At 40.9% G+C, this 22,870-nt stretch overlaps 2 protein-coding genes across 4 annotated transcripts; one reads left to right on the top strand and one right to left on the bottom strand.

The window, feature by feature from the left end:
* The first annotated feature begins 302 nt into the window (after positions 1-302).
* On the top strand, positions 303-6,331 carry LOC117161708 (lipopolysaccharide-induced tumor necrosis factor-alpha factor homolog). The gene is made up of 4 exons (XM_033343436.2): positions 303-571; positions 3,336-3,506; positions 4,000-4,273; positions 4,767-6,331. The coding sequence occupies exons 2-4, from the start codon at positions 3,341-3,343 to the stop codon at positions 4,867-4,869; spliced, it is 543 nt and encodes a 180-aa protein (XP_033199327.1). The 5' UTR covers positions 303-571; positions 3,336-3,340; the 3' UTR covers positions 4,870-6,331.
* nAChRalpha2 (nicotinic acetylcholine receptor alpha2) lies at positions 6,322-22,773 on the bottom strand. 3 transcript variants are annotated; one of them, XM_076621212.1, is made up of 10 exons: positions 22,697-22,773; positions 10,180-12,228; positions 9,282-9,512; positions 9,120-9,164; positions 8,938-9,047; positions 8,672-8,852; positions 7,899-8,601; positions 7,172-7,380; positions 6,921-7,101; positions 6,322-6,573 (listed from the first exon to the last, which is right to left on the bottom strand). In XM_076621212.1, exons 3-10 carry the CDS (start codon positions 9,459-9,461, stop codon positions 6,563-6,565), a joined length of 1,620 nt encoding a protein of 539 aa, XP_076477327.1. In that variant the 5' UTR covers positions 9,462-9,512; positions 10,180-12,228; positions 22,697-22,773; the 3' UTR covers positions 6,322-6,562. The 3 variants fall into 3 exon arrangements, with proteins under 3 accessions (XP_076477327.1, XP_033199324.1, XP_033199326.1); XM_033343433.2 differs by having other exon boundaries at positions 6,322-7,101; XM_033343435.2 differs by having other exon boundaries at positions 6,322-7,101; positions 7,908-8,601.
* Between the last annotated feature and the right edge of the window lie 97 nt (positions 22,774-22,870).

The raw sequence follows: 22,870 nt of genomic DNA, 5'->3' as shown, positions 1-22,870 counted from the left end.
CATATTGCACTTTAAAAATCATATTATATTCATCCCACATCAAACGCGGTAAAAGTTCGCACTGCACTACGTATCAAGAAAAATCAAACGACTTTTTAATATTGCCTAATATTTTATGGCACATATATAAAAATCTTTTTGACTCATGAAATTAGCAAACACTTCATAAAAATAATGAAATTTTTGTAGAATAGTCATATTTTAGTAAAAGCTATTTATGCACAGAATTAATTTAAATTTCTCGCGCCATTTTCTCCAGTTTCGTTACTGGAATAATACGAGTACGTTGATTGGTCGCTAGGAAAAGTTGCGACAGTCTTGTCAGTCGTATCAGTGTAGTATATACTGTGACAGTTTTCAGTAAATTCTATGTGTTTCTCTACGCTTCTCTTATAAATACGCATAAAAGGAATTCAGTGTAATGTTCCAAGATAACTAAATATCAAATAGTATGGTACATATGGTTCTTTTAGTGTGCAAGCAATCCATTAATACTTCGAACTGTTCAACTATAACCTCTCCATAAGTGGAGACGTCTCAGCGACTTTGAAATCGTAAGATTTTAATTTCGGTAAGAATATTGTTTTACTATTGTTTATTTTCTTTGAAAATTATTTTTGTTGTAAGCATATTTCCATACAACTGTAATTAGAATGTATTGTAACGTTGATTGCAGTAGCCTTGTCATAATTGTGGAAAGAGTACATCGATGCGTCAAATTTTTACGCCATGTGTGTATTAAACTGGCAAATTAATTTATCGCTTAAGTTACTTTATATGTATAATGAGATGCTCAGATAACCAAGTCGCACGTGTTTTTACATAGTGAAAAATTAATTTTCTCAAACACGTTATATATTTTTCCACATCCTGAAAAGTTGTTAACTAGCAACTTCGATGAATTTAGGATATATAACGAGAACTGTATGAAATAAATAAATATTGGTATCATCACTGTTGATTTTGTAATATATGTTACGTCTCTGTGCTTTCCCGAAAAGGATTACGTGTAACAACGGAAATTTATACTGCGTCATGTTTAAATTTTTTTATGATAATTATTATGTATTTAAATCTGTAAAGAAGTTGTAACTACATACTTAACTTTACGATAACTTATACTTCATAACAGTTTTAATGTATGTAGTTGCTTGTATGTATTGAGTTGATATTAACGCTAGGTTTACGGGCGTTCGTATATACGTATCTCTACGAGCACCCGTCAAATTGACGGGTAAACGAAAATACGCATTTTTATTTAAAAAATCGATTTATTGAAATTTATTGAAAGGAACAATATTAGGCTTCACGATTAAATAAATTATTAATAAATAAAAAGTCTTTTTTTTAAACTATCACTAAAAAAATAACAATAACATTAACACTAGGTTTACGGGACCCGCCAATTTGATGAATTTCGAACTTCGAAATGAAATATCTCAAAAAACCATAGCATTAATTTTAACCATTTTGCATCGTAATTTAATCATTTTATCTAAAGAATTTATGCACAAAATTATTTTTTCTAGGATTTCTAATTTTTGAAATCTGTATGTAGTATATCTATTTCTACGAAACCCGTCAAATTGACAGGCTAACTGATTTCATAAACAAACCATTTTTCAAACACAGTGTGCAAAAGTTTCAGTTATTGTAGACATTTCCCATTATTGTCTCCGCTTATTGTAAGTATTTACAAGAGGATAATTGAATGTGGGCACAGTATTTTCTTTTTTTTGACCAATCCCCCTTTTCCAGCAATCACGAGTAAATCCAGGAGGTATAATAAGATATTGAATAAAATTGTCAACATCAATGAAGATTGTTCTGAGGATACCTCCGTAGAAGATCAATATGAATTAAGCCAAAGCGAAGCTGACAGTGAAAGTTCTAAATACACTGAAAGTGGAGAGACAGAAGGATCTTTGGGTAGTGAAGAGGAAAACTTCTTGAAAGTGTGTCGTAACAAGAAAAAGATGCGTATTTTTTCTAGTTCTGATTTTGAGAATGAAAGGACGAGCATTCCAAGCACATCTCAAAATGTAATAGGTGAAACTGAAATTGCAATTGACGGGACACAGTGGATAAAACTGAAAGCAGGCTGATCCAGGGGTAGGACGCCCGTTTGTATGATATTCAAGGATATCGTAGGGCCTACTGGCTATGCTAAGAGAAATATTATGTCAGGTGTATAACTAGTGCTTTCGAATTGATAATTGACAGACACATAATGGGACACATAAAAGATTGCACTGAAACCGAGGCGCATCAAGTTTTGAAAAAAGACGGACAATCACAGTTGCTAAGTTACGTAGTTTTCTAGGAATTCTATATGCCCGGGGCGCATATGAAGCGAGATCATTGAAAGCCTCCAAAAGATTACAAACAGATAAATTTGCGCTGATATCCGAAGTATGGAACAGATTTATAAGTAATAGCCAGGCTTGTTACAAACTATATAAAAATATCTCAATAGCTCGATGCAGGTTTACGCAATATATGCCGAATAAGCCTCATAAATTTAGCATTAAGTTTTAGTTTGGAGTTGACGTCCAAACAAAATATTTTGAATGGTTTCTCTTATATGGAGAAAGATGAAACTCGATGCTCAAGGGAGAAAAGGACAAGATGACTTTGTTTACCTCAAATTTATATAAATCAGAAAACTGCATGCTTACTGTGTATAAAAGTAAACCTAATGTAAAAGCCCTCCTTCTAAGCACCAAACATACAGGTATACAAGTGGAAGACAATTATAAACGTGTTCCAGAAAACATTGCTTTTTATAATAAAACAAAGTTTAAAAAATAATTTTGTGTATAAATTCTTTAGATGAAATGATTAATTTACGATGCAAAATGGTTAAAATTGGTGCTATGGTTTTTGAGATATTTCATTTCGAAGTTCGAAATCCGTCAAATTGACGGGTCCCGTAAACCTAGTGTTAAATGGGATCATTCGAGCTACAATTGAAAAGCAAGGCCACTTAATATGTATTTGGCGGAACAAAGAACATGAATACATACCGGGCCCTGAATTTCTTAGGCACGGCTCGATAAACGAGCGTACTTCGCACTGTCTCTATTACTTAACATCCGTCTAACTTTCTATTCGCACTTTCGCGAATAAATAACTATATTTCGCGCCCATTTGTTCATGTTCGTTTGTCTTCATCAACCGCAATTACACCTGCAATCTTTGACTTTATCTAATTTGTGTTGCAGATTAGGATTAGATTTATTTGGTTTACTATCGAGTTATATATACATATCTGGTATAAGTCCTTTTCTTGTTTAAATATTCGATACTTATAGTATATTTAAATGTTGTTTTAGAAAAAATGGACAAAAAAATTGGGTTCGCCAGTGGAAGTACTCAACCCTCGGCTGCTCCACCGTCAGCACCCCCGTCTTATGAGGAAGCTGTTGAAAATGTACCTCCTATATCTCTTCAACCAAACATTCCACCATATCCAGTAGGACCATCATCTATGCCAATTCCAACTCGTACGTGTCATTTTATTGCTTTTTAACGCGTTGACTACCACGTTATATGTATGTTTATCAATGGCCGGTGTTTATTTTCTCAGCGGAGACTTACACCGCTAACCGGTTGAGTTCACTGGAGATGTTTAGTATGTTACGATAAGATAAATGTCATCTATCTAAAAGGTTTCGAACAGCGTAAACGAACACATAAAATTGTTAAATAAAAAATTCTAAGGTAGTAATAAAGTAAAAGTATGCTATTCAATGATAATAATTTTTGTTACAAGATAGTATTTTACAAAACTAGTACATTGAAACTTTGAAATATTTCAACCTATTAGGTCGTAACATATGGTTGTAAATATATAAAAGTATGACAAATTTATGTTACGATTCGATATTGTGATTTCTAAGGCATAATGTATAAACGTAACCACGTAATAATCAATATATCAGTAGTAATGCATAGAAACGTTTGATGACACATTGTACGAATTGATTGAAATTTCAGATAATCTGCCGCCGAATCAGACAACGATGCCATATCCACCAAATTATTCAGGATCCAGCAAACCTCTGCCGCAATCGCAGACACCGTACAATGCAAATCCGAATACAGTTCCTCCGCCAGAGTTCCGAGTTGTCTATCAGTCAGTGATTTTTTCCCTATCTCCAAATCCAACAAAAATGACTTGCCCAACGTGTCATGCCAGTATTAAAACCACTACGATGACTGATCATCAACGATGCGCCCATTTCTGTTGTATCGCGCTTTGCATATTTGGGTGAGTGTACACATCTACATTTATTTCTAATATTTGCTTCGTTGCTTACGCAATTGAAATTAATGCTTGTGTTGCCTTACTTTTAATTTATTTCTCAATTAACATTCTACTTGTGTTATGTCACGATAGTTTCTATAAAAATGCAATTTCTTTAGAAAATATGTCTTATCACTAATACTTGCGATCATTTTCTAAATCTAAATGTCACCAAGAATATACTATATGTAAGTATATGTTGCTGCTTTTTGTTCCGCGATTGCTCAAGATTCACAGATATCGTTTTATAGGTATAACATGCAGGTTTCTGATTGAATTCAGATTAAATTTTCAAGTGCAAGGGACTTTCGTCTATACATTGGCATGAAGGTTTTGCATCAGCTTTTAAGGATTAGCTTTTGTTCATTTATGGAATACGCTGGTTTCGTGTTGGTGTATGTGTTTGTCTGTTAGATCCTAGTAAATCAATTCTCACCGATATCCTTTCAAATTTCAGATGTTGCCTTTGCTCGTGTCTGCCATACTGTATGAGTAGCTTCATGAGCGTTCACCACTTTTGTCCGAAATGTAAAAGTTATATTGGTACATGGAAGGGTTGAGCAGATCGCGATACACGTATACTTATATATCGTTACACGGTCTTCTATGTAATCGGATACAGTGTAACATTATGAGGAGTAGACGATATTCCCTGCTTGTCGCGAATTACGTTAAGAGAAAGAGCTATTCGACGAGATTGTCATAGGTCATATCACAAGATAACTATATATGTGACGCTTATTCTTTCAAGATAAGATATGAATGCATTCTATTATGTGTGATAGACTCGACAATTGTAGATTCCATGTTGATTTATATATGAGGCAATGTGATTGAGCGTGTGCGTGTGGAATTTACAGATAGTGTGCGATAATATTATAAAGATATTTTCGAGCGTTGAACCTGCGAGCAGTATTGTTCTCACTTGCATTTGTCATATTCCATATAGTCTTAGAGACTTTTTTTAGAAATGTTGAGTGAGAGAGGGAGAGAGAGAGACAGGAATAAATAGATAGATAGATAGAAAGAGAGAGAGAGAGAGAGAGAGAGAGAGAGGGGGGGGAGAGAGAGAGAGAGAGAAATGCATCTGGAATGCAGAAGAGGTAATGTCTCCCCTGTTTATGCTAAAGATCTTATTTCTTTCAATGTGTTTCACTTTAGCGAATAAGAGAGAAGGGAACGATTAGTTGAGAATTGAGAGTGAGTAAAGGCAGATCGTCCCACTTCCTGTATGCAACAATTTTCGCGTATTTTTATTCTTGTATTTTATTGGTGCTTCCGGAACTTTAAGTGAAATGAATTCCTGAATATTATATAGATATATAAACTATCATATATATTTTTATGCAGATTGCAAAAGGATTTGCACGAAAAGTATCAGAATTACATTAGCGACGAAAATAATAACAAGAGAATTTTGGTTCGTCTGTTTCTGTTTTCAGTTTTGTTTTTTGTACAAATATTTTATATCGAATATTAGATATTCACTTCTAGAAAAAGACTTTTGCGTAAAGGGAAATTCTAAATAAAATTGATGATTTCCTGAATATCTTCGAACATTCATTGATATTCCAGAGAGACTATACTGGATACAATATTCCAAGTTATTGCGATTCACGTACTGTTTGATGTTCCACGTGTTTAAGATTATCACTCAAGCGTTTCTATGATTTCATTTATGAGCACTACTGTTTTGTTCTTTTTATATACCATATCTATGTCCTCTGACTTAACTATGACGATATTATATCGCAAATAACGTCAACGTTATTGATTTGGTTTTACGTGCTATTTTCACGGCCAATTTTTTAGCCTTTTAATATACACATTTAATATATACATATATTTTAATGTATGACATTTTAATTGTACGTGTTTAACATAATAAATTATACTTTAGTTTTCAAGTGGTATATGTTATATAGGAAAATGTAAATGTAACCAAATGTGACTGTAAGTATATAGAATATGACAGAGTACAGTCACGCAGTTATAAGTAAATAATAAAATGCTTTATAATTATCGTTTATTTAATTTTTATAGGCATACAAGATATCGAACAAGTTAGAGTATATATTTCATTTTTAATGAAAAAGGTTGATTTATATTTTAGTAGTTGAAAAAATTTACTACATAACAATTTTCTTCATTGCTCTTCGGGAAGATATCGATTCGAGCAGAAAATGTTTCTCCCTATACACAGATTTTGATGGACAATTAATATTCCGTTTTCACCGTTCTACGTAATCGACGTTACAAAATTCCTACAAATAATATTGCAGTATCGTTTTAACGGTACGGTTAACACGTTTATTGTTATTCAAGAGCACTTATTCGTTATGTGCACGTATTATACTATCAAGTACAACTTAAACATACTTTTAGACATTTGCAATGCTATTGAAAATTTGTATATTTTATGATAAAAACGATGAGGAAGCTGGTTGTTGATTCGTTCGAATAAGAAAAATTCAGAAATAAAATGTTTGATTGGTGCGGTATTGTACTATAACGAATTCCTATGAGAAATACGTGAAATCAACACCTCAGCTTCCTTAAGTGTCTGTCTATTTCTCCTAAAAGTTTTATACGAGAGTTTCTAACAAATCACCCTGAGGAAGAAATTGTTGTTGAGCCACAGAAGAATACTCCATGTCGATTGGTTTGGTGTTGTCACGAAGTGCTGGGGCCTCGCAAAGAATGATGAACGTGCCAACGATCGAAGCTATTGTGAAGATCCACAGAAAAAGTCTATCAAGAACCATTGCTACGAAACCCCAATCCTGATCTTCCTGTGGAACAAAAAAGAAGATTGTATATTTCAGAACCATCTCTTTCTTCATCTAACATATACAAACGTACCGCATTAAACTCGTCTTGCCGTTGTATGTGATGTTGAATGAACATAACATTGTGCAAAGCTTTCTCAAGTTCGAAAGGATACTTCTTCCTAGGAGTTACGTCGCTCAGAGACTCATCCAATCCGGACATAACTGTAGGAAGTCCATTATACCCACCGATACCACCAAGAAATCTGTTATGCGCAGACGTTGTATGCAATCCATTACATCCTGAAAAAAATTATCCTCTTACACTTGCTATTTTCGTTTCTTTTACTTGATTAAGGACCAAACAATAAAATAATACCGAAAAGGTATGTAAATGCAACGTTATTGAAAGGTATAAATAAAGTAAAATACAGTATAAATAAAATATTATTTTAACAGGCCACAAATAATTTAACCGAATAATGGACATACCATAAAAATTCATTGCACAAATCAAAAGTATAAAAAGAAGATATTCTTAATTTTGGTTTGGTGGTTTGCAAGCATTTATGGAGAGGCTGAGAATCTCCGCTATAGATACTTCAATTTCTTCAAATTTTGTAAAATGATAGTACCTAGATGAAGGAAGAAATGGTAACGAAAAAGTATAAACAAATTCTTGTGACTGTTGTTCGTAACCACAATATTAAAAAAACAGAATTGAACGATATACAAAAACGATTAAACAAGAAAAGAATGGAAATGGAATGACGAGTTGATATACGTTGGTCCTTAATGACTTAATAGAACAGAAAATTTACGGTATCTACCGCCGATCCGTTGGTGCCGAGCGGAATCCGGTGAAGAGACTATTGAAGAGGATTGCACGGCAGCCGCTACCGCAGCGTTGAATTTGCTTTTCTTACCGGATTTTCCTCTGCCGTGTATTTTATGCGCGGCAAGATCGTTGAGAAGATCATCTGGTACTCTCATTAAAAGGAGTTTCGGTAATCTTCTTATGAAAATCTTCCTCACCCACGGCGCCATTTTATGAGTGCTCGGTTTACGATAGTGAACGTTTAGTATAATGATCGTTATAACTACCGAAAGACCGACTAGAATCATCGTAAAAAGTAAGTATTTGCCTAACAACGGTAGTGCTAGCGACGTGGATGGTATGATTTCTGATATCAAGAGGAAAAACATTGTCTGCGATAGGAGAATGTTAATGCAGAGGGCGATTTTCTCGCCAGAGTCGGCGGGCAGGTAAAATGCGAGCACCGATAAGTAAGAGATGCTCACGCAGGGCACGATTAGATTCACCGTATAGAAGAGCGTTTTTCGACGTAGAGTGATGTTAAAGAAAATGTCAGGATAGGGTTCGTCGCAGCAGGGATAATACTTCTTGTGTCGTTCCGCTGGTACTCCCAATATGTCCCATTCGACGCTGGGGTAATACTCGCGAAGATCGATGCCAACTTCGACTTTGTCTCCCATGTTTTGATTAATGTGTTTCAAGTCGATCTGAACGTAATATCGAGAAACCAGAAAAATTATTTAGTTACAACTATCAGCCTTTAGCGTAGAAATTTACCTGGATACCATCATAGGTCCATGAACCGAATTTCATGAAGCAAGTTTGCTGATCGAATGGAAAGTATCGGACGTCTATCTCGCAGGAGGATTTGAAAATTGCTGGAGGTGTCCAAAGGACTTTCCCAGTGTAATGAAGAATAGCTTTTGTCATTGTAGTCACGCCGTATTCTCCGTCCGCACTGAAAGTGATCATTATTTTAATTTTATCTCAGCGAGGCTCGGTAATGCGAAAAGCTCGAGATAAGGTTGCTTCATCTTACATACTTGTTGTAAAGTACAATGTCCGGAAGCCATATGTGCTCGCTAGGTACATAGAGTTCAGTGACACCTCCGTATTCTGCTGGATCCCACTGGAATTTGTGGTCTTGCCATTCCTGGGCAAAGTTCGTCTTTATTAAGCAACGTACATACTTGGCAAATAGTTGTTTAAACTATTCAAGACTTACGTGTTCGAGCCAAACGTTCGTCGTGAGAATTTGATCCTTCAAATTCTGTAAATTTTTAATGTTATTGCGTTACTTAAAAATTGTATTTGATAAATGTTCGTTGGTGTTCAAAAACCACGTTTCTTTTTTACATGAAATCGATTGTATGAAAGGATCACGTACGAGATCTATGAGTTGGGACAGACGGAGTCCTAGTTTAACGACTACGGTGTCATTGTTATTAGAAACGGGGCGAATCAGTCGATTGTAATTCGACAGCAAATCGTCGTACAGCCTCTTTGCATCGGGATTGCTGCAGCATATCCTTGCAGAAAGGATCAAGATGATTGCCTGCAGTATCATTTCGAGTGAATGTTTCTTGGCTAGTTTCGGTACTCGAGTCCAATTGGCATCCTGTTTGTTATATAAAAGTTACAAACAATTATAGTCCGGGAATTAATCGTATAACAAATACTCGTCGCTGACTTAAACTCAATGATCTATCTGCAGATTATATATGTGTAGCTCGATTATATATGTAAAATACATGTATATATGCATAGCTGCTTCGCGAAATTATAAACCTGTTGCGCTAATTGCTGTTTGTTTGTATTATTTTTCTATGAAAATTAGCTGCAGTTAATAAATTAGGTGTTTTAATATTTGATACGTTACTTCGGGTCAACGTTCTAATAATAGGGACAGTCACATTTTGCAATATTTACAATCGCGTTGTCAGTGTAAGTCTCATTTTGAAATAATCACGCGTTTCAGTCGCGTAAGTTCTTAATTGGCTATAAATTGACACCATAAATTTACTTCCAGTTTCTCAGAATAATCGGACGTGAAACAGGCTTAAGACAAAGTGTCTCTTGAAATTAATTTAAACCACAAAGTAACATAAATAGTTTCGCAAAGATACGTTAAATTTACAGCAAATAATTCACATTATCTTGTCCGTTAATCGAGTACAAAAAATTAGAAACAAAGAAGCCTATAGAAGTGTATCTATCGATCTATAAAAATCGATGCTTCTCCATCTACCAATGTTTACGAGAAAGTTGAACGAAAAATTACGTACTTGCGATTGCCGTTTGTTTCAGCTTCCTCGAGCGCTCTTCTTAAAAGATTTTCTCTCGTGTTTCACGATTTTCATAATCTAGCGCGGTTTCTTCGAATTATTGGGCGAGTGCGATGACCGGCAATCAGGAATGCGACGAGGAGCCGATCGGTCTCGCATTACTGACGCGTCCCGTTTCATTCGCGAAAAACCGGACGAGCGCAGAACAGAAATGACATTCTGTACGGCCAATGGACCACTGGATGATGTTACGTGCATCTCAGATTTTCTGGGATCAATACACCATTGCGCATGCACCAGTGTGGCAGAGGGTGCTTGCGCGTTTTCACCGACGCCTGACGCGCAAGTTCTGTTCGTTGCACTCGACAGTAGAAAAAGAGGCGCACGTCCGCCGGTTCTGCACGATCTCTCCGCCTCCTCGATGCTCCTACGCCCTTTCGAATCGCTCCTTCTTCGTTCTCTGCTTCGAAATTTTTCTACCTTTTTTACGCCCGTTTCCACCTATCGACGTTCACCGGGTCAATCGGTAAATAATCGCAGCGCGAAATCAATGTTATCAATCTTCGAAACGAATTCGATTTTTCGAACACGAGGAAAGCGGTTTGATCGCTGGAAATACGTAAATTGTTCCGACTATATTATCAAAGCGGTATTTTAGCCTCTGGAAGTCTGTTAGTGAATCGAACGACAGAATAGAATTGACCCGGTATCCACCTCTTGTCAACGAGCCAAAGAAAAATTCTTTCCCGGTTTGCCAATTTACCTAATTTAGTTTACAAAGGTAGACGAACGATGGAAAAGAATTTGGGTCTAGGTTAAGATGATGCTTGGAAGGTTTTTAATTTTTATTCGTTGGTTTTCTTATAAAAAAATGGATTTTATCGGTATCTATTTACTATAGCGACCAATGTTCCATTAAAGTTTTAATTTTTTAAATTTAATTCTATGAACATTTTTTTACCGCCGGCTCTTCTTTCAATGCTCGTGCATATAATGATAAATGAGATTATTATTCCGGGTTTCGTTGTTGCGAAGCACTAGCAAGCGTGCTAGGGGACCACTTTCGAGTGGCAGAGACGAGGTAACTGCCCTCGTCTCCTCATACGGATGCACGCGTATGCTAATGCATTTTATAGAGTTCGTCCTTAAGTATTTTTTTAATATTGATAAGACAGTAAGATATCGGACGCTTAAAGATCAAATATTTACATCGCTGTGCTGACGTAAAATTCGCGACTGTTACTTTTTAAACAGACCACGTTTAACAGAAACTGGATGATAAAATTGTGCATGCTTTTAAGAATGATAATAAACATTCTGCTCGTAACGAGAATCAATTTTGCTCTGTGAGAGAGAGCAGGTATCCTGAATTGCAGCGTAAAACGCGTCAGCAGATACGTACGCTGGTGTTACATCGAAATCCTTTTATTTTTCAGTCGGCTGCGCGTTTACATTTCGTCGTGAGGCTCGCGCACGGCAAGTAGTGGAAATGCTCGTATGTTTACGAGAATTCGTTAGGGCAGGGGCCGCTTTCATCGGCCGATACCATTTTTCTTGGTAGACAGAAATGAACCATTATACGTTCGTACATTAGAGCATCTTATCTTTACACGCGAGCCGTTTTCTTGCGCTTACTGCGCTTATATCTCCCGGTAGGTTCATCCCCGATGCGCTCGCACCAACTCGATGATAAACGTGACTGTTTTTCCGGGATCCTTCGTCATGAAGCACCGGCTGGAAGGCAGAACGAACGGTGCTACTTTTCAGCATGGAAAGAGGATAGCTTCCTCGTAGAAGTTGTATGTAGACGCGTGCACGTGTGCGGCCACGTACAGTCGTGTAGCTGCACGATCGTATCGTGTAAGCTCACAGAAACACGCGTGGCATGTTGCACGTGTATCGGAGGCAGGTCGTCTGGATGTGTTGAGGAATATGTTCTGTACCGAGGTGCATTGAAATGCGTTGCAGATCCCTTCGCATCTCTCTTTCTTGCTCTTTCTACTCGTTTTCCACCCTTACTTAGCTACTTGAAGTGTTAATGCCAAGATCCTGTAACAGTAAACCAAGGGAAATTTATGACGTTGTATTTTTGGTCGGCGATAGAACTCTGCGGCTAGAAGGTAAAAGAAAGGAAACGGGGACGATTTAAAAGCGCCGACCGTTCGAAATGTTCTGCGTACGTATTCGGTCGTATGCCACCGAACGTACACCTGACCAGGCAGAATGCATTTCAGATTTTTTGGAGGCAAGTTATTTCGCGCGGTTTCGACGTCTGTGCACGATAGCCAATGATCCGGAATTTATTTTGGCTGGCTGTAAGAACCGAAGGGTAGCTCGCGTTAGAAGAAACTCGCCGAGATGGAAGCTCCTCAGCCTGGGATGGAGGACTAATAATTATTCGCCGGTGGGAAAAAAGTCTGCTCTCGCGCCATGACACGTTTCTCGTGAAACATGCATTTGGTTAAAAGCATCGGTATGGATGTGTACGTACACGCGCCCAAACATAGGATCTTATCCGAAGGCGTTCCGAAGTATTTTACGCTATATGCTTCGCGCTTTCTTACAACTGTTTTAGAGTGGAATAAGAATGTCTAAGAGATGTTGTTTCTTGAGTAAGATACAATCCCTTTTCTTCTTCTTTTTCTTCTTCTTCCTCTTTCTAGGGAATATCATGGAATAATGCAGTATATAATTCATACAATCTTCTTTTTCCGTAGTTTGCTTTTTATTATGTTTCTCAGTTTTATTAATGAACCATTCCTGTGTTCATTTAATAATACGGTTCGGTTTATATTAATATCAATTACCCTTAATATGCAACGTATTTTTTCTACTTGCTGTTCTTTCGTCGTCCTCCACTCTAGCTTTTACTGCTCGTATTCTTGCTACCTTTCGTTGATCATGTACGGGTACAGGTAGAAGTAACAATTCGTTGAGTTCCCCTTTTGTTCGTTATTCGTATCGAATGTTGTAAAATGTAAGAGGGTGTTTGAAATTTCTGCGAGTTACGCGAAGTAGATTATACCGGAGAAACGAAAGAGGATTAAAGAGACTTCCTCCTTATTCAAGAGGTTTAGAGAGAGGGAGGCGGAAAGGTGGGAAGAAGCGCGAGAACAAGGATATCATAGCGATGAAGTAAAAGGGGATGCAATGCACACAATTTGAACATAGTTCAGAGAGAAGGGATCGAAAGGCAGGTAGCTAGTGTATGGGCGAGTCTCGAAATTGGTTGGTTCTTGGAACATACCAGTAATTAATGTGGTGTCACGCATCAAGCAACCTTCTATCCTTTACCCTGTTACATGTTCCTTCGCTTTCCTACTACGGGAAAATTCTCAGGGCCGCGAGATAAGCTGAAATCCCATTATAGTTCGTTGTTAGATTCTCCTGTCGCACTGTGAACAGTTGGTCGTTGCTTTCTCTCTCTCTCTCTCTTTCTCACTTCCTCTCTTCTTCCTTCTCTTTACCACCACCTTCCATCGCTTCCCTCCCTTTGCCACATCCCTAAACCTAGGATAATGGTCAAGGCGTGTTGAAGTTTAAATGAGTGTTTGCGCGCGCTCTGTAAATTATGGTGACCCCTTTCGGAACACCCGGTATACATATAGCAACACCATTCAGAAGCTACACTCTCGTCGTTACGCCTCATGCTCGGCTGATCATTCTATATTCCCGTAGTCCGCGTTAGTGTTGTGATAACACTTTTAATTCTTAGCTGCCCCCGTGAACTTAGTTTGAACCAGTTATTCCTTTATCTCGCTCTCTCACTCTCTCTCTTTCTCTCACACACACACTGTCTATCTATATGTATCTCTATCTCTTTCTGTAGGAATTGTTAGCCGCATTGCTCAAGAAACGACATTTGTTCTTGTAATTTGCCGGCTTGCGCCGAAGCCAGGGGTTTCTGGCATCGTTGCAATCCGCGTTGTTCGTTCACCGGCAGGAATTCTCTTTGGAATTCCTTTCAGAGATTGTTACGGACGAGTGCGCGTATCGCTGCACACAGAACACGGGTTTCAAAGGTTAATAACAGCTGCGTATTCGTTAACTATTAAAATACATATTATTTAGTCGTTTTAATTTACGTTATCCATAGAAGATTATCTACTTTAATTTCATCGGTGATTTTCAGGTCGCTCTACATAAAGCGGTCTCGTAGGATTCCCTCTCGATAATTAACGCTTGACCTGTTAGTACATAAATCGCGAAAGTATAACGAACGTGTATATCGTTGCGACCCCGTGCACCGTCGTATCCGAGAATAAAGATTAAATGACTCAGTGCGAAATTACTCATCTATCGCGCGACACGTATCTCGTTCTTCTTGTGATTTGCAGCAGATAAATATTGCCAGTGACCGAAGAATGATTCGTGGCCGGGGAGATAGAAACTGACATAAATTTCCATGAACCTTTAGCTTGGTATTATTCCCATCGCTGTACACGGTGCAGCTATGTCGCAGAACTTTCTGAAGAACCGCGTATTTTTTCGAGTTTCGTATCTCGAGCGACCATTGTACGATTCGTACCGGTGTCAAACCGAGTCGTTGTTGTTGCTATTTTCCAAGATGTTCCTATATAACTTGCACTAGTCGGTACTTTATTGTACATAATACGTACTACGCCAGTTACAACTTCACGAGCACGGCTCGGCCCCCCTCGCCTTTTACCGCATTGTTTGGGACCGATGCGACACGATGCGTCTTCGCGTCACCGAATACGGTGCAATGTTGGAGCAATAGACAAGTAGCAGAGTAATGGTATCATAGTTGATCGGGAAGAGTTCTTCCTTCAAATTTCGAGGGTTTTCGTTTCAAACGCCGACTCGTGCAGAACGAGAAAAATGAATGTGCCAGACGGGGAACCAACTCGGTTCACCTTCTGTCTTTTCTCTCTCATAGCCTACCTTCAGCCGGTAGTCGTCGACTTTTCCCCTTCTTGTCCATTCGAGTTCCCGCGAGAATATCTCGGTCCGTCTGTCACATCGTTCGCTGGAATTCTGATCTTCCAGTAACGTTGAAACAAGATGTTGAGTCTCACGAGGCCTGGCGGTCGGTAGAAGACAAAGCGAAGACTGGGAGTAGAGAAAAAAACTTGCAGCCCCAGGAAACATTATTATAGAGGGAGACAAGAAGCAGGGGAGATTCGTAGCCGCGTTGGGAATAATGTGGTGCAACTACGTGGAATGAGGTAGTGGGGCGCACGACCAGCTGCTTTGTAAATCCGACTACTGCGTTGGAATGTATATCATGGAATAACAAATTTATTCTTTGCCTGGAATAATTCTTCCATTTCTTTCGCGATATCTTCTTTCAACGTTATCGTATTGCGCGAGTAATTGTATACGTGGATAAAGCAGGCGAGAGATCGTTATTTACACGGTGCATCTAATTTGAGGGTTATCGATCGTCCTTTGCCGATATAGCTAAACCGAATAGCGAACGATCGTGGAGCCATAAACCAGGACGAATTTGAATCTCGAAAAAACTTACGGACTAGCCACTCTACTGAAGTAAACGTTTATCCTCGGTTAATTTCCATTACTTTTTTCTCTCCTTAGATCTCTTCGATATTTCCCTGGTTTTGTGAATTATTTCAGCATTCGTTTCATTTTTCTAACAAAATTTATTCGTTCGATTTCGATTTCGACTTGTAGCCATTTATGTTAGATTTTAATTTCTGCTTTCTACTTTCTTCGCTTCCAAACAATTATTCTGCATCATACATTATACATCTCATCTGACAGCGTAACGTTTTCATCGAATAAGGTAATTAAATAACGTATAATCTGTAAAATTTAGTTGCGAAATTTCGTTCGTTTTACATAGCATCTGAAACATAAAATAGTCTCTTTCGACCAATTCATCGCCTCACAATTTTAATTGACAAAGTGGTCTCACGGTGTTATATCATTTCGGTAGTATTTGGATATTCGCGATAACATTATATAATAACATATAAACTGAAATGCGTGAGTTATGGAGTAATGCTGGACGAACAATCGACGAATAGAAATTTCTGCTAAGCTGCTATTTTCCAATGACAGCGTCTACCTTTTAATTAATTCTAATAGGGATTATTCGTTATTGTGGTGGAATTAATGTACGAGCTCCGACCATACGCGATTTCCTGGCGTTTGGATTTGTTATAAACTTATATGTTACAAATTAAACGGGGGAGTGTAGGGCGTATTCGTGTGCTCGTTAGTGGTTGCAAATACGTCTGCCTGATGCTGCCAGGCAAATTCGAAAACAGTCACGGTTCTATTATCTGGCAGTGGTGTACAAGAGCCGCAACAACCGCAATGAGGAATCAATATTCAAAAGGAATTTATTTGTGTAAGTGGGCCACGACGGTATACGGCTTGCAATATTATACATTAGCGTCACATTGTGCCGTTCTTTAATCCACAAGTTTCGCCTAAATTTAGTAACACTGTTATCGTAACTTGCCATCGCGCCACTTCCAACTGTACGTTTGTTAATTATATCGCGTACCGCTAATGAAATACGCAGTAATAAGTATCGTATCTAAGAAAAATTATTTAGAAGATCAGTTTAACTTATGAATTACACCAGGTTGTGCATATATTATTATTATTATTATTATTATTACTATTACTATTATTATTATTATTATTATTATTATTATTACTATTATTATTATTATTATTATTATTATATGACAAAACTAAATTATGTACTGCATTGTTACTAATCTATTCATATGTATTAGTTTGTCCGAAAAGTGTCCTTCTTTCGCAAACGTGTTTATTACAACAGTGCACCTTTACATAAACGTGAAACCAGGTCTGTGAACTGTCGCGGTGCTTATCTCAACATAACAAAATGGATCGTACGTAATTTGACAAAATAATATAAAAGAAAAATCGTTGTGCGTCTATTATTTCCTCATAAAACGAAAGAAACTTTTCGGACAACCTAATATATGTATGTGCACTGAATGATACGCCAAGAGATAGTTTCTTGCAGTCTTATACAATTGTCCAGAGGTGGTTAAGTGACTATACTTTCGGATAAGGATATCGAATGCGTGAGCAAATCCTAGGATGTCGATATTCGAAGGCAGGTTATCTGTCTTTTGGATTGAGAACACCTTTGGGAAATACGTCCAGTAGCTGGCACGTGGCGTGTAGTAGTGGGTTGTTTCAATTTTCGCAAGGCATTAGGAGGTTACGGTGCGCCTTAATGTTCTGTACTCTTTTAAAAACGCATCGGCATTAGTGGGATATACGGGCTTTTTCACAAGCGAAATTTCACAAGATACTCGTACCGGTGGAAAAAGAAAAAGGAGAAGGGAAATATGTATATTCGGTTCTCGGTTGCTGCAATTGAAATTGTGAAGTGGAATCGATCTATTCTAAAGAGACTCTTGAAGTCCGTAAATTCACGGCAGAACTAAAGAAGATCCGTAACCATCCAAAAAGAAAAAGAAGAAGGGAATCAAATGCATATTTTCTCTTCGTTGAAAGAAACAAAAACTCTCGTCTACGGTTGTCTTTCCCCGGGAAATCAAAAGAATATTTTACGATTCTTATTCCTATTTCCATTCGGAAAGTAATAAACGCGGCACTTACTTCCATTTTTATAATATCTATCGAAAACAATAATCGCGTATCCTGTCATGAAATCGTCAATTGGTGGTAATGGGGTCATAGAGTGAAATTGCTCTGTTCTAGGGGGATTCCTAGGATGCGTAAATTGACGACATAACTAGAGGAGATCGTTTAGATTATCCTCTGACACCTTCAAATATAACGAATCAATTTATGGACCGTAGACGCACATGCCAGTCGGTCACCGATCGGCTATCCGACGCATGAATTATTGATATCGCCATGTGCATTGGTAATGCTCGTTTCGTCGAGCCTGTATGAGCGTTACGCTCGCGTGCACGTACTCGCGAATGCCTATTGGATACGCGAACAGTTTCGAATTCCGTCGAATTTTCGTTACTACAGCCTAGTCAGCCTCGAATAGGGCGTGTTCGCGTTGTCCAAAGGCAATGCAGAACGCGGCAACCCTCGAGGAATTCCGGCGTCTGCGCCCCGAAACAAGAACTTCACGCATACCCGTTTATTTTGGAGAATCCCTGTAGATCGGAGGTTCCCGGAAATACCTTACACATACCCCATCAGACCAGCGTACAACGGACTACCGCATATCTGAGGTTGTCTCGCGTACCTAGCTGCATTTACGTGTACGCGCTTGTCACATATTTTCCTCGATTTGACCCGTTTCGCTCCTATTAACGGTAGCCTCTGCGATCCACGATTACGCGAATATTTCGCTGGAAAATTTGAAACGTATCGAGAACCGATCGCCGCCTGCCTGCTCGCATTTATGCTTCCCTTATATCACGGCGAAACTTTCGTTAACTATTTCTCCACCCTCTCGCTATTTACTTTTAGCTATTATATCCATCGTGCAACGCAATTACGGGATCGTTCAGTTTCGATGGATTTGGTGTCGGACTTAAATGACTCTTGCCCCTTCCGAAACTCACCGCTGTATATAATATACAATGTATATTATGACCACGGGGAATCGAACGGGTCAAGCAAAAGCAGTGGAAAGCCGCCGTTTTATTCTCGGGGCGGGTGAAACGCGTGGAAGAGATCTCGAGTCCTCGCGTAAACAGATCTCAGTCAATATCCAGCCACTTGACGCGTTCTCGTCGCTTGCTCAACAAGTTACAACGGTACATTTCGATTTGTATCGTTTCATTTCGGTCTTAGCTCACCACCGACGCGGCATTAATGCACTTTCCTTTTGCGCTCTTAATAATTCAATAAAACGTTTCGTTTTCTATCTTCTCGTTTCTTTTTTCCTTTGTTGCGCGGTACAAGATCTCGTGCTTCTGGCAGCGGTTAATCCGCGCAAATTGCCGCTGCGTATCGTTTCATTACTCTGCCTCGCGTGTACAACAAAGCCCCGTAAATTTCATATTATTCCAAGCTGTGATATCACGATGCACTTTTCCCAGCTTTCGATAAAGGGGCTTAAAATCGAAAGAATTACACCCGAACGAAATCGTAACGTTATCCCTTAATTCGACGTTAACGCGACTATCGAAATCTGTCAGTTTTCATCTATCGCGTCTACGGTGGATGCTTAGAAATTTTATTTATCAGCGTCGCCTTTCACGGACGATTACGCGTTCTGCTACGATCATCGATAACGATATCCATTCATACGGCTGACCCATTAACGTCTTTGCCCTTTAGCGGCGGAGATCTCGGAAAATCCTCTCGCCGCTTCACGAAACGTAACAATTTTGAGCTCGTCAACGGCGAAGGACTCGAGGATGGAAGGGCGCAGAGACGCGAGAAACGAGCAAAAATACGGCGAAGAAAGGAAGACAGAGACTGCGGAGGCTATGTCCGATATGTCCGCATCGGATAAGGCTTCGTTTCTATTGTACAATTTTAACAGGAATAAAGGGAGGGATAGCTCACGAGAGAGAAAAAGAGGAACAGAGAAACGAAGGGAAATAATGGGGAAAAGGAGGGAAAAGAGAACGACGAGAGTAACGTAAAGCATTCTCTCTTTTTTCCTAACTACCCCGAGCCCCTTTGCTGCTTCTGCACTCCGTTCAGCACCCTCTGACGAGTCGACCTCGCACCGTCAGTGTCAGTATCGACTGGGATACCTCGTGGAGAGAACAGCAACGAGGAAGGACAGAGGGTAGGCGAGATGCTGAACACATACAAGTGGAGCGAAAAGCACGGGGCAGATAGGGAAGGGAGTGGAGAGGGAGAGAGAGAGGGAGAGAGAGAGAGAGAGAGAGAAAGAGACAGGGCCGTTCGTCGATGCTCGGCGAGGGTCGTGCACAGTGCCGTGCATCGGACGTATCTATTTCGAGAAAATTCTCGGCAGAGATCCTTCTCTATCCGATCCTTCAGGATCCTAAAATTTATACAGATTAAATAGGATACAATCGATGTTTATGGTGTTTGCATCTTCTTCTTTCACACCACTGGCTATTTATATAAGAGTAACGATAACAATAATGTTTCTCATCGCTACGAGAGAGAGAGAGGGAGAGAGAAATAGAGCTTAAGGGAAGCTATCTAGAATCGAGATTCCATTCTATCAAAAGTTTCGATTGGATAAGCTTTTGATTCGCTATGAATCTGGATAGCGAACAGGACGAAAGGACGGAAGAACGGAGTAGCTTACAAGTCTGTCCGCGCGTCGCCGCCTCGAGGTTTCCACATGGTCTCGCGTTCTCTCGGGGTAGGCTCGTGGAAGCTCGGAATAGTTCGGAGCTTTTCGTAGCCGGTCCTGTCGGTGCTGCCACATGGCCGCGCGTCGTGTTTTGCGGGCTTCGCAAGCTTTCAGGGGCGGCACCTGGCTGGTGGGGGATCACGGTCGTTGTACACGATCGCGCGAGAGAGGACGAAAGCGAGCACGAGTGAGAGAGGATAGCGGCGAGCGGCGGTGGTTACGCGCAGGGGTGGCGGCGGCTCGGGTACGTTCGGTCGACTTCGCAAGTCATCGCCAGCGTCTCGCGTCGGGGCTTCCACATGGGTTGGTATTGGCTCCCGGGGCGCAGGGTGGCTTGTGCGGTGGGGCTCTAACCGGAGAGAGACTCTAAGCGTCGAGTATAGCGAGCGAGGCGGCGAACGAGCGAAAGAGAAGAAGCGGCGGGCACGGCAGGAGGGAGAAGAACGAGCGAAGAGGGTCGAATGCGCGAACGAGAGCAAGCAAGAGGGAGAGATACGGCTCGCCACAACACCCCCCCGTCCCACTTCTCCTCCTCCTCTTTCCACCCTCGGAACGGGCAGAGCGTCAGTGCTAAGGTGGGTTGCTCGGTCGGAACATTGCCAGAGAGAGAGAGACACGTCCTGGGAGTGCCTGCTGCACCGACACGACTCCCTGGTGCAGGACCCGCAGCGGTGCAAGGATCGAGAGAACGCGCGCATCGAGTGAGTGAGTGAAGTGACTGACTCTACTGTGACTGATCGACACGCGCCTAACCACGTACACGCGCGTAAGCACGCACGCCAGCAAGATCTAAAGGGAAACGGAGCAACGGCCACATATAGACGTACGTGCGGTGAGGGGAGCGAGAACGGGAACGGGATCGGGAACAGGAACACGGCGAGCCAGCTGCCAGCATTCGTATTTGAGGAAACGGAAGGAACGGAGGCAGCGCAGCTTCGCGGTGAGGAGACGCTAGATTTCGGTGGCTAAGCTGCTGCTGCTGTTGATACTACTACTACTACTACTACTGCTGCTGTTGCTGCTGCTGCTGCTACTCTTGCTGCTGCTGCTGCTGCCGTTACTGTTGTTAGCAGTGTGTGGTGAGAGTACGGTGGCGTGGAACGCGGTGGGATTCTTCACGAACGAGCAAAGTCGAAAGCACGACGAGAACAAGAATCATGAAAGAGTCGGAGCGGTGTTGGAGGCTAGTCGAAACGATCGACACGGCTGAAATAGCAGCCTTCCGTTTGGTTGGCTAGACGCGGTGCACGTATGTACGTATATATCGCGGAGAAACGGACAGAAAAGGTGGAAGAGAGGGAGAGGAAGGAGGAAGAGAAAGGTGTGTCGAGGAGACGAAAGTTGGTAGGAGGTCAGCGTGGCTTCAGGGTGGCGGTGGCCGATAGTGATGGTAGTGGTGGTGGTAGTGGTGTAGTGGTGGGTGCTCCGAGCGGTGAATGATCGTCGTCAGCCTCGTGGAAGAGGCGGTCGCCGCTTATGCGGGCTGCCGCGCGTGCTGTATCATCGCCAGCGAATGATTCGAGTCCGCGGGCGGTAGAAAGTTGGTCGGATAGAAAGAAAAGAAAGAGGAAAAGGAGGAAGGAGCAGGGTGTCGTGGTCGCGGTGGTTCGCAGCGATCCGGTGGATCCTCGAATCGGGATCGTGGTTGTCGCATCGCATCGTAAGGTGCAAGTTCGTGTCGAAGGGATACGAGGAGAAGCAGGCAGAAGAGGAGGCGGAGGAGGCCGAAATCCGCAGTCGTGGAGCTGGCGGCTGGTAGGAGCCGTTAGATCCCGCCGGTTATGGCAAGTTGGATCGTACCGTCGGATTTCTGCCGTAGAACCATGACGAACGCATCGTCGCCCAAAAGAACGAACAGGTTGCGAACGAACGGCTCGAGCGTGATCAGGACGACGGTCTCAACGACTCGCAGCACGCTGACGATTACGACGAGTACGACCAAGACGACGAGGAAGAACGTGGCAGAAGTATCGCAGAGGAAAACAACGCAGTCGATGAAAACAACGACGAGCCTGATGGGGAAGGGAAAGCTTATTATCGCTAGCGGCTTGCAGTCGATGTTGATGATGATTCTAGCTCGTACGCTCATGCTGGCAGTAGTTGTAGTAGACGGCGGTGCTGTAGTAGCTGGCTCGTACGGTCTCGGGCCATCGAAGGCCTGGTAGCGCGTAGGTAACGCGTGTCGTACGGTGTCTCGTTACTCGTTAGTATCAGTGCTGTTGTTGTGCCGTCCGGATCTCTTCTCGGGGCTATTATCGTCTATCTTACCTATTGGTGGTGCTGCGTGGTCCTCTGGTGGGTGTTGGTGTGTTGGTGTGCCGTCTACCGATCCCTCGTGTGACGGGTTAGCAGGTCTGCTAGTGCCGGCCGGCCGGTTCCTCGTTTCGATAGCCGCGTACCCGCAGTGCGGTCGACTCTCGGCTAGCTACGAGGGCTGGTATT

Source organism: Bombus vancouverensis, chromosome 9 (genome assembly GCF_051014615.1).
Source record: "Bombus vancouverensis nearcticus chromosome 9, iyBomVanc1_principal, whole genome shotgun sequence".
Taxonomy (NCBI): domain Eukaryota; kingdom Metazoa; phylum Arthropoda; class Insecta; order Hymenoptera; family Apidae; genus Bombus; species Bombus vancouverensis.
This window is presented reverse-complemented; position numbering and strand designations above follow the sequence as displayed.

Excerpts from the sequence above, each read along its gene's own strand:
- LOC117161708 (XM_033343436.2), top strand. The coding sequence starts at position 3,341 with ATGGACAAAAAAATTGGGTTCGCCAGTGGAAGTACTCAACCCTCGGCT. Across the intron at positions 3,507-3,999 it reads ATCTATGCCAATTCCAACTC|ATAATCTGCCGCCGAATCAG; the intron begins GTACGTGTCATT and ends TTGAAATTTCAG. Across the intron at positions 4,274-4,766 it reads ATCGCGCTTTGCATATTTGG|ATGTTGCCTTTGCTCGTGTC; the intron begins GTGAGTGTACAC and ends TTCAAATTTCAG.
- nAChRalpha2 (XM_033343433.2), bottom strand. The coding sequence starts at position 9,461 with ATGATACTGCAGGCAATCATCTTGATCCTTTCTGCAAGGATATGCTGC. Across the intron at positions 9,165-9,281 it reads TGTCCCAACTCATAGATCTC|AATTTGAAGGATCAAATTCT; the intron begins GTACGTGATCCT and ends AAAAATTTACAG. Across the intron at positions 7,381-7,898 it reads ACGGATCGGCGGTAGATACC|GATGTAATGGATTGCATACA; the intron begins GTAAATTTTCTG and ends AATTTTTTTCAG.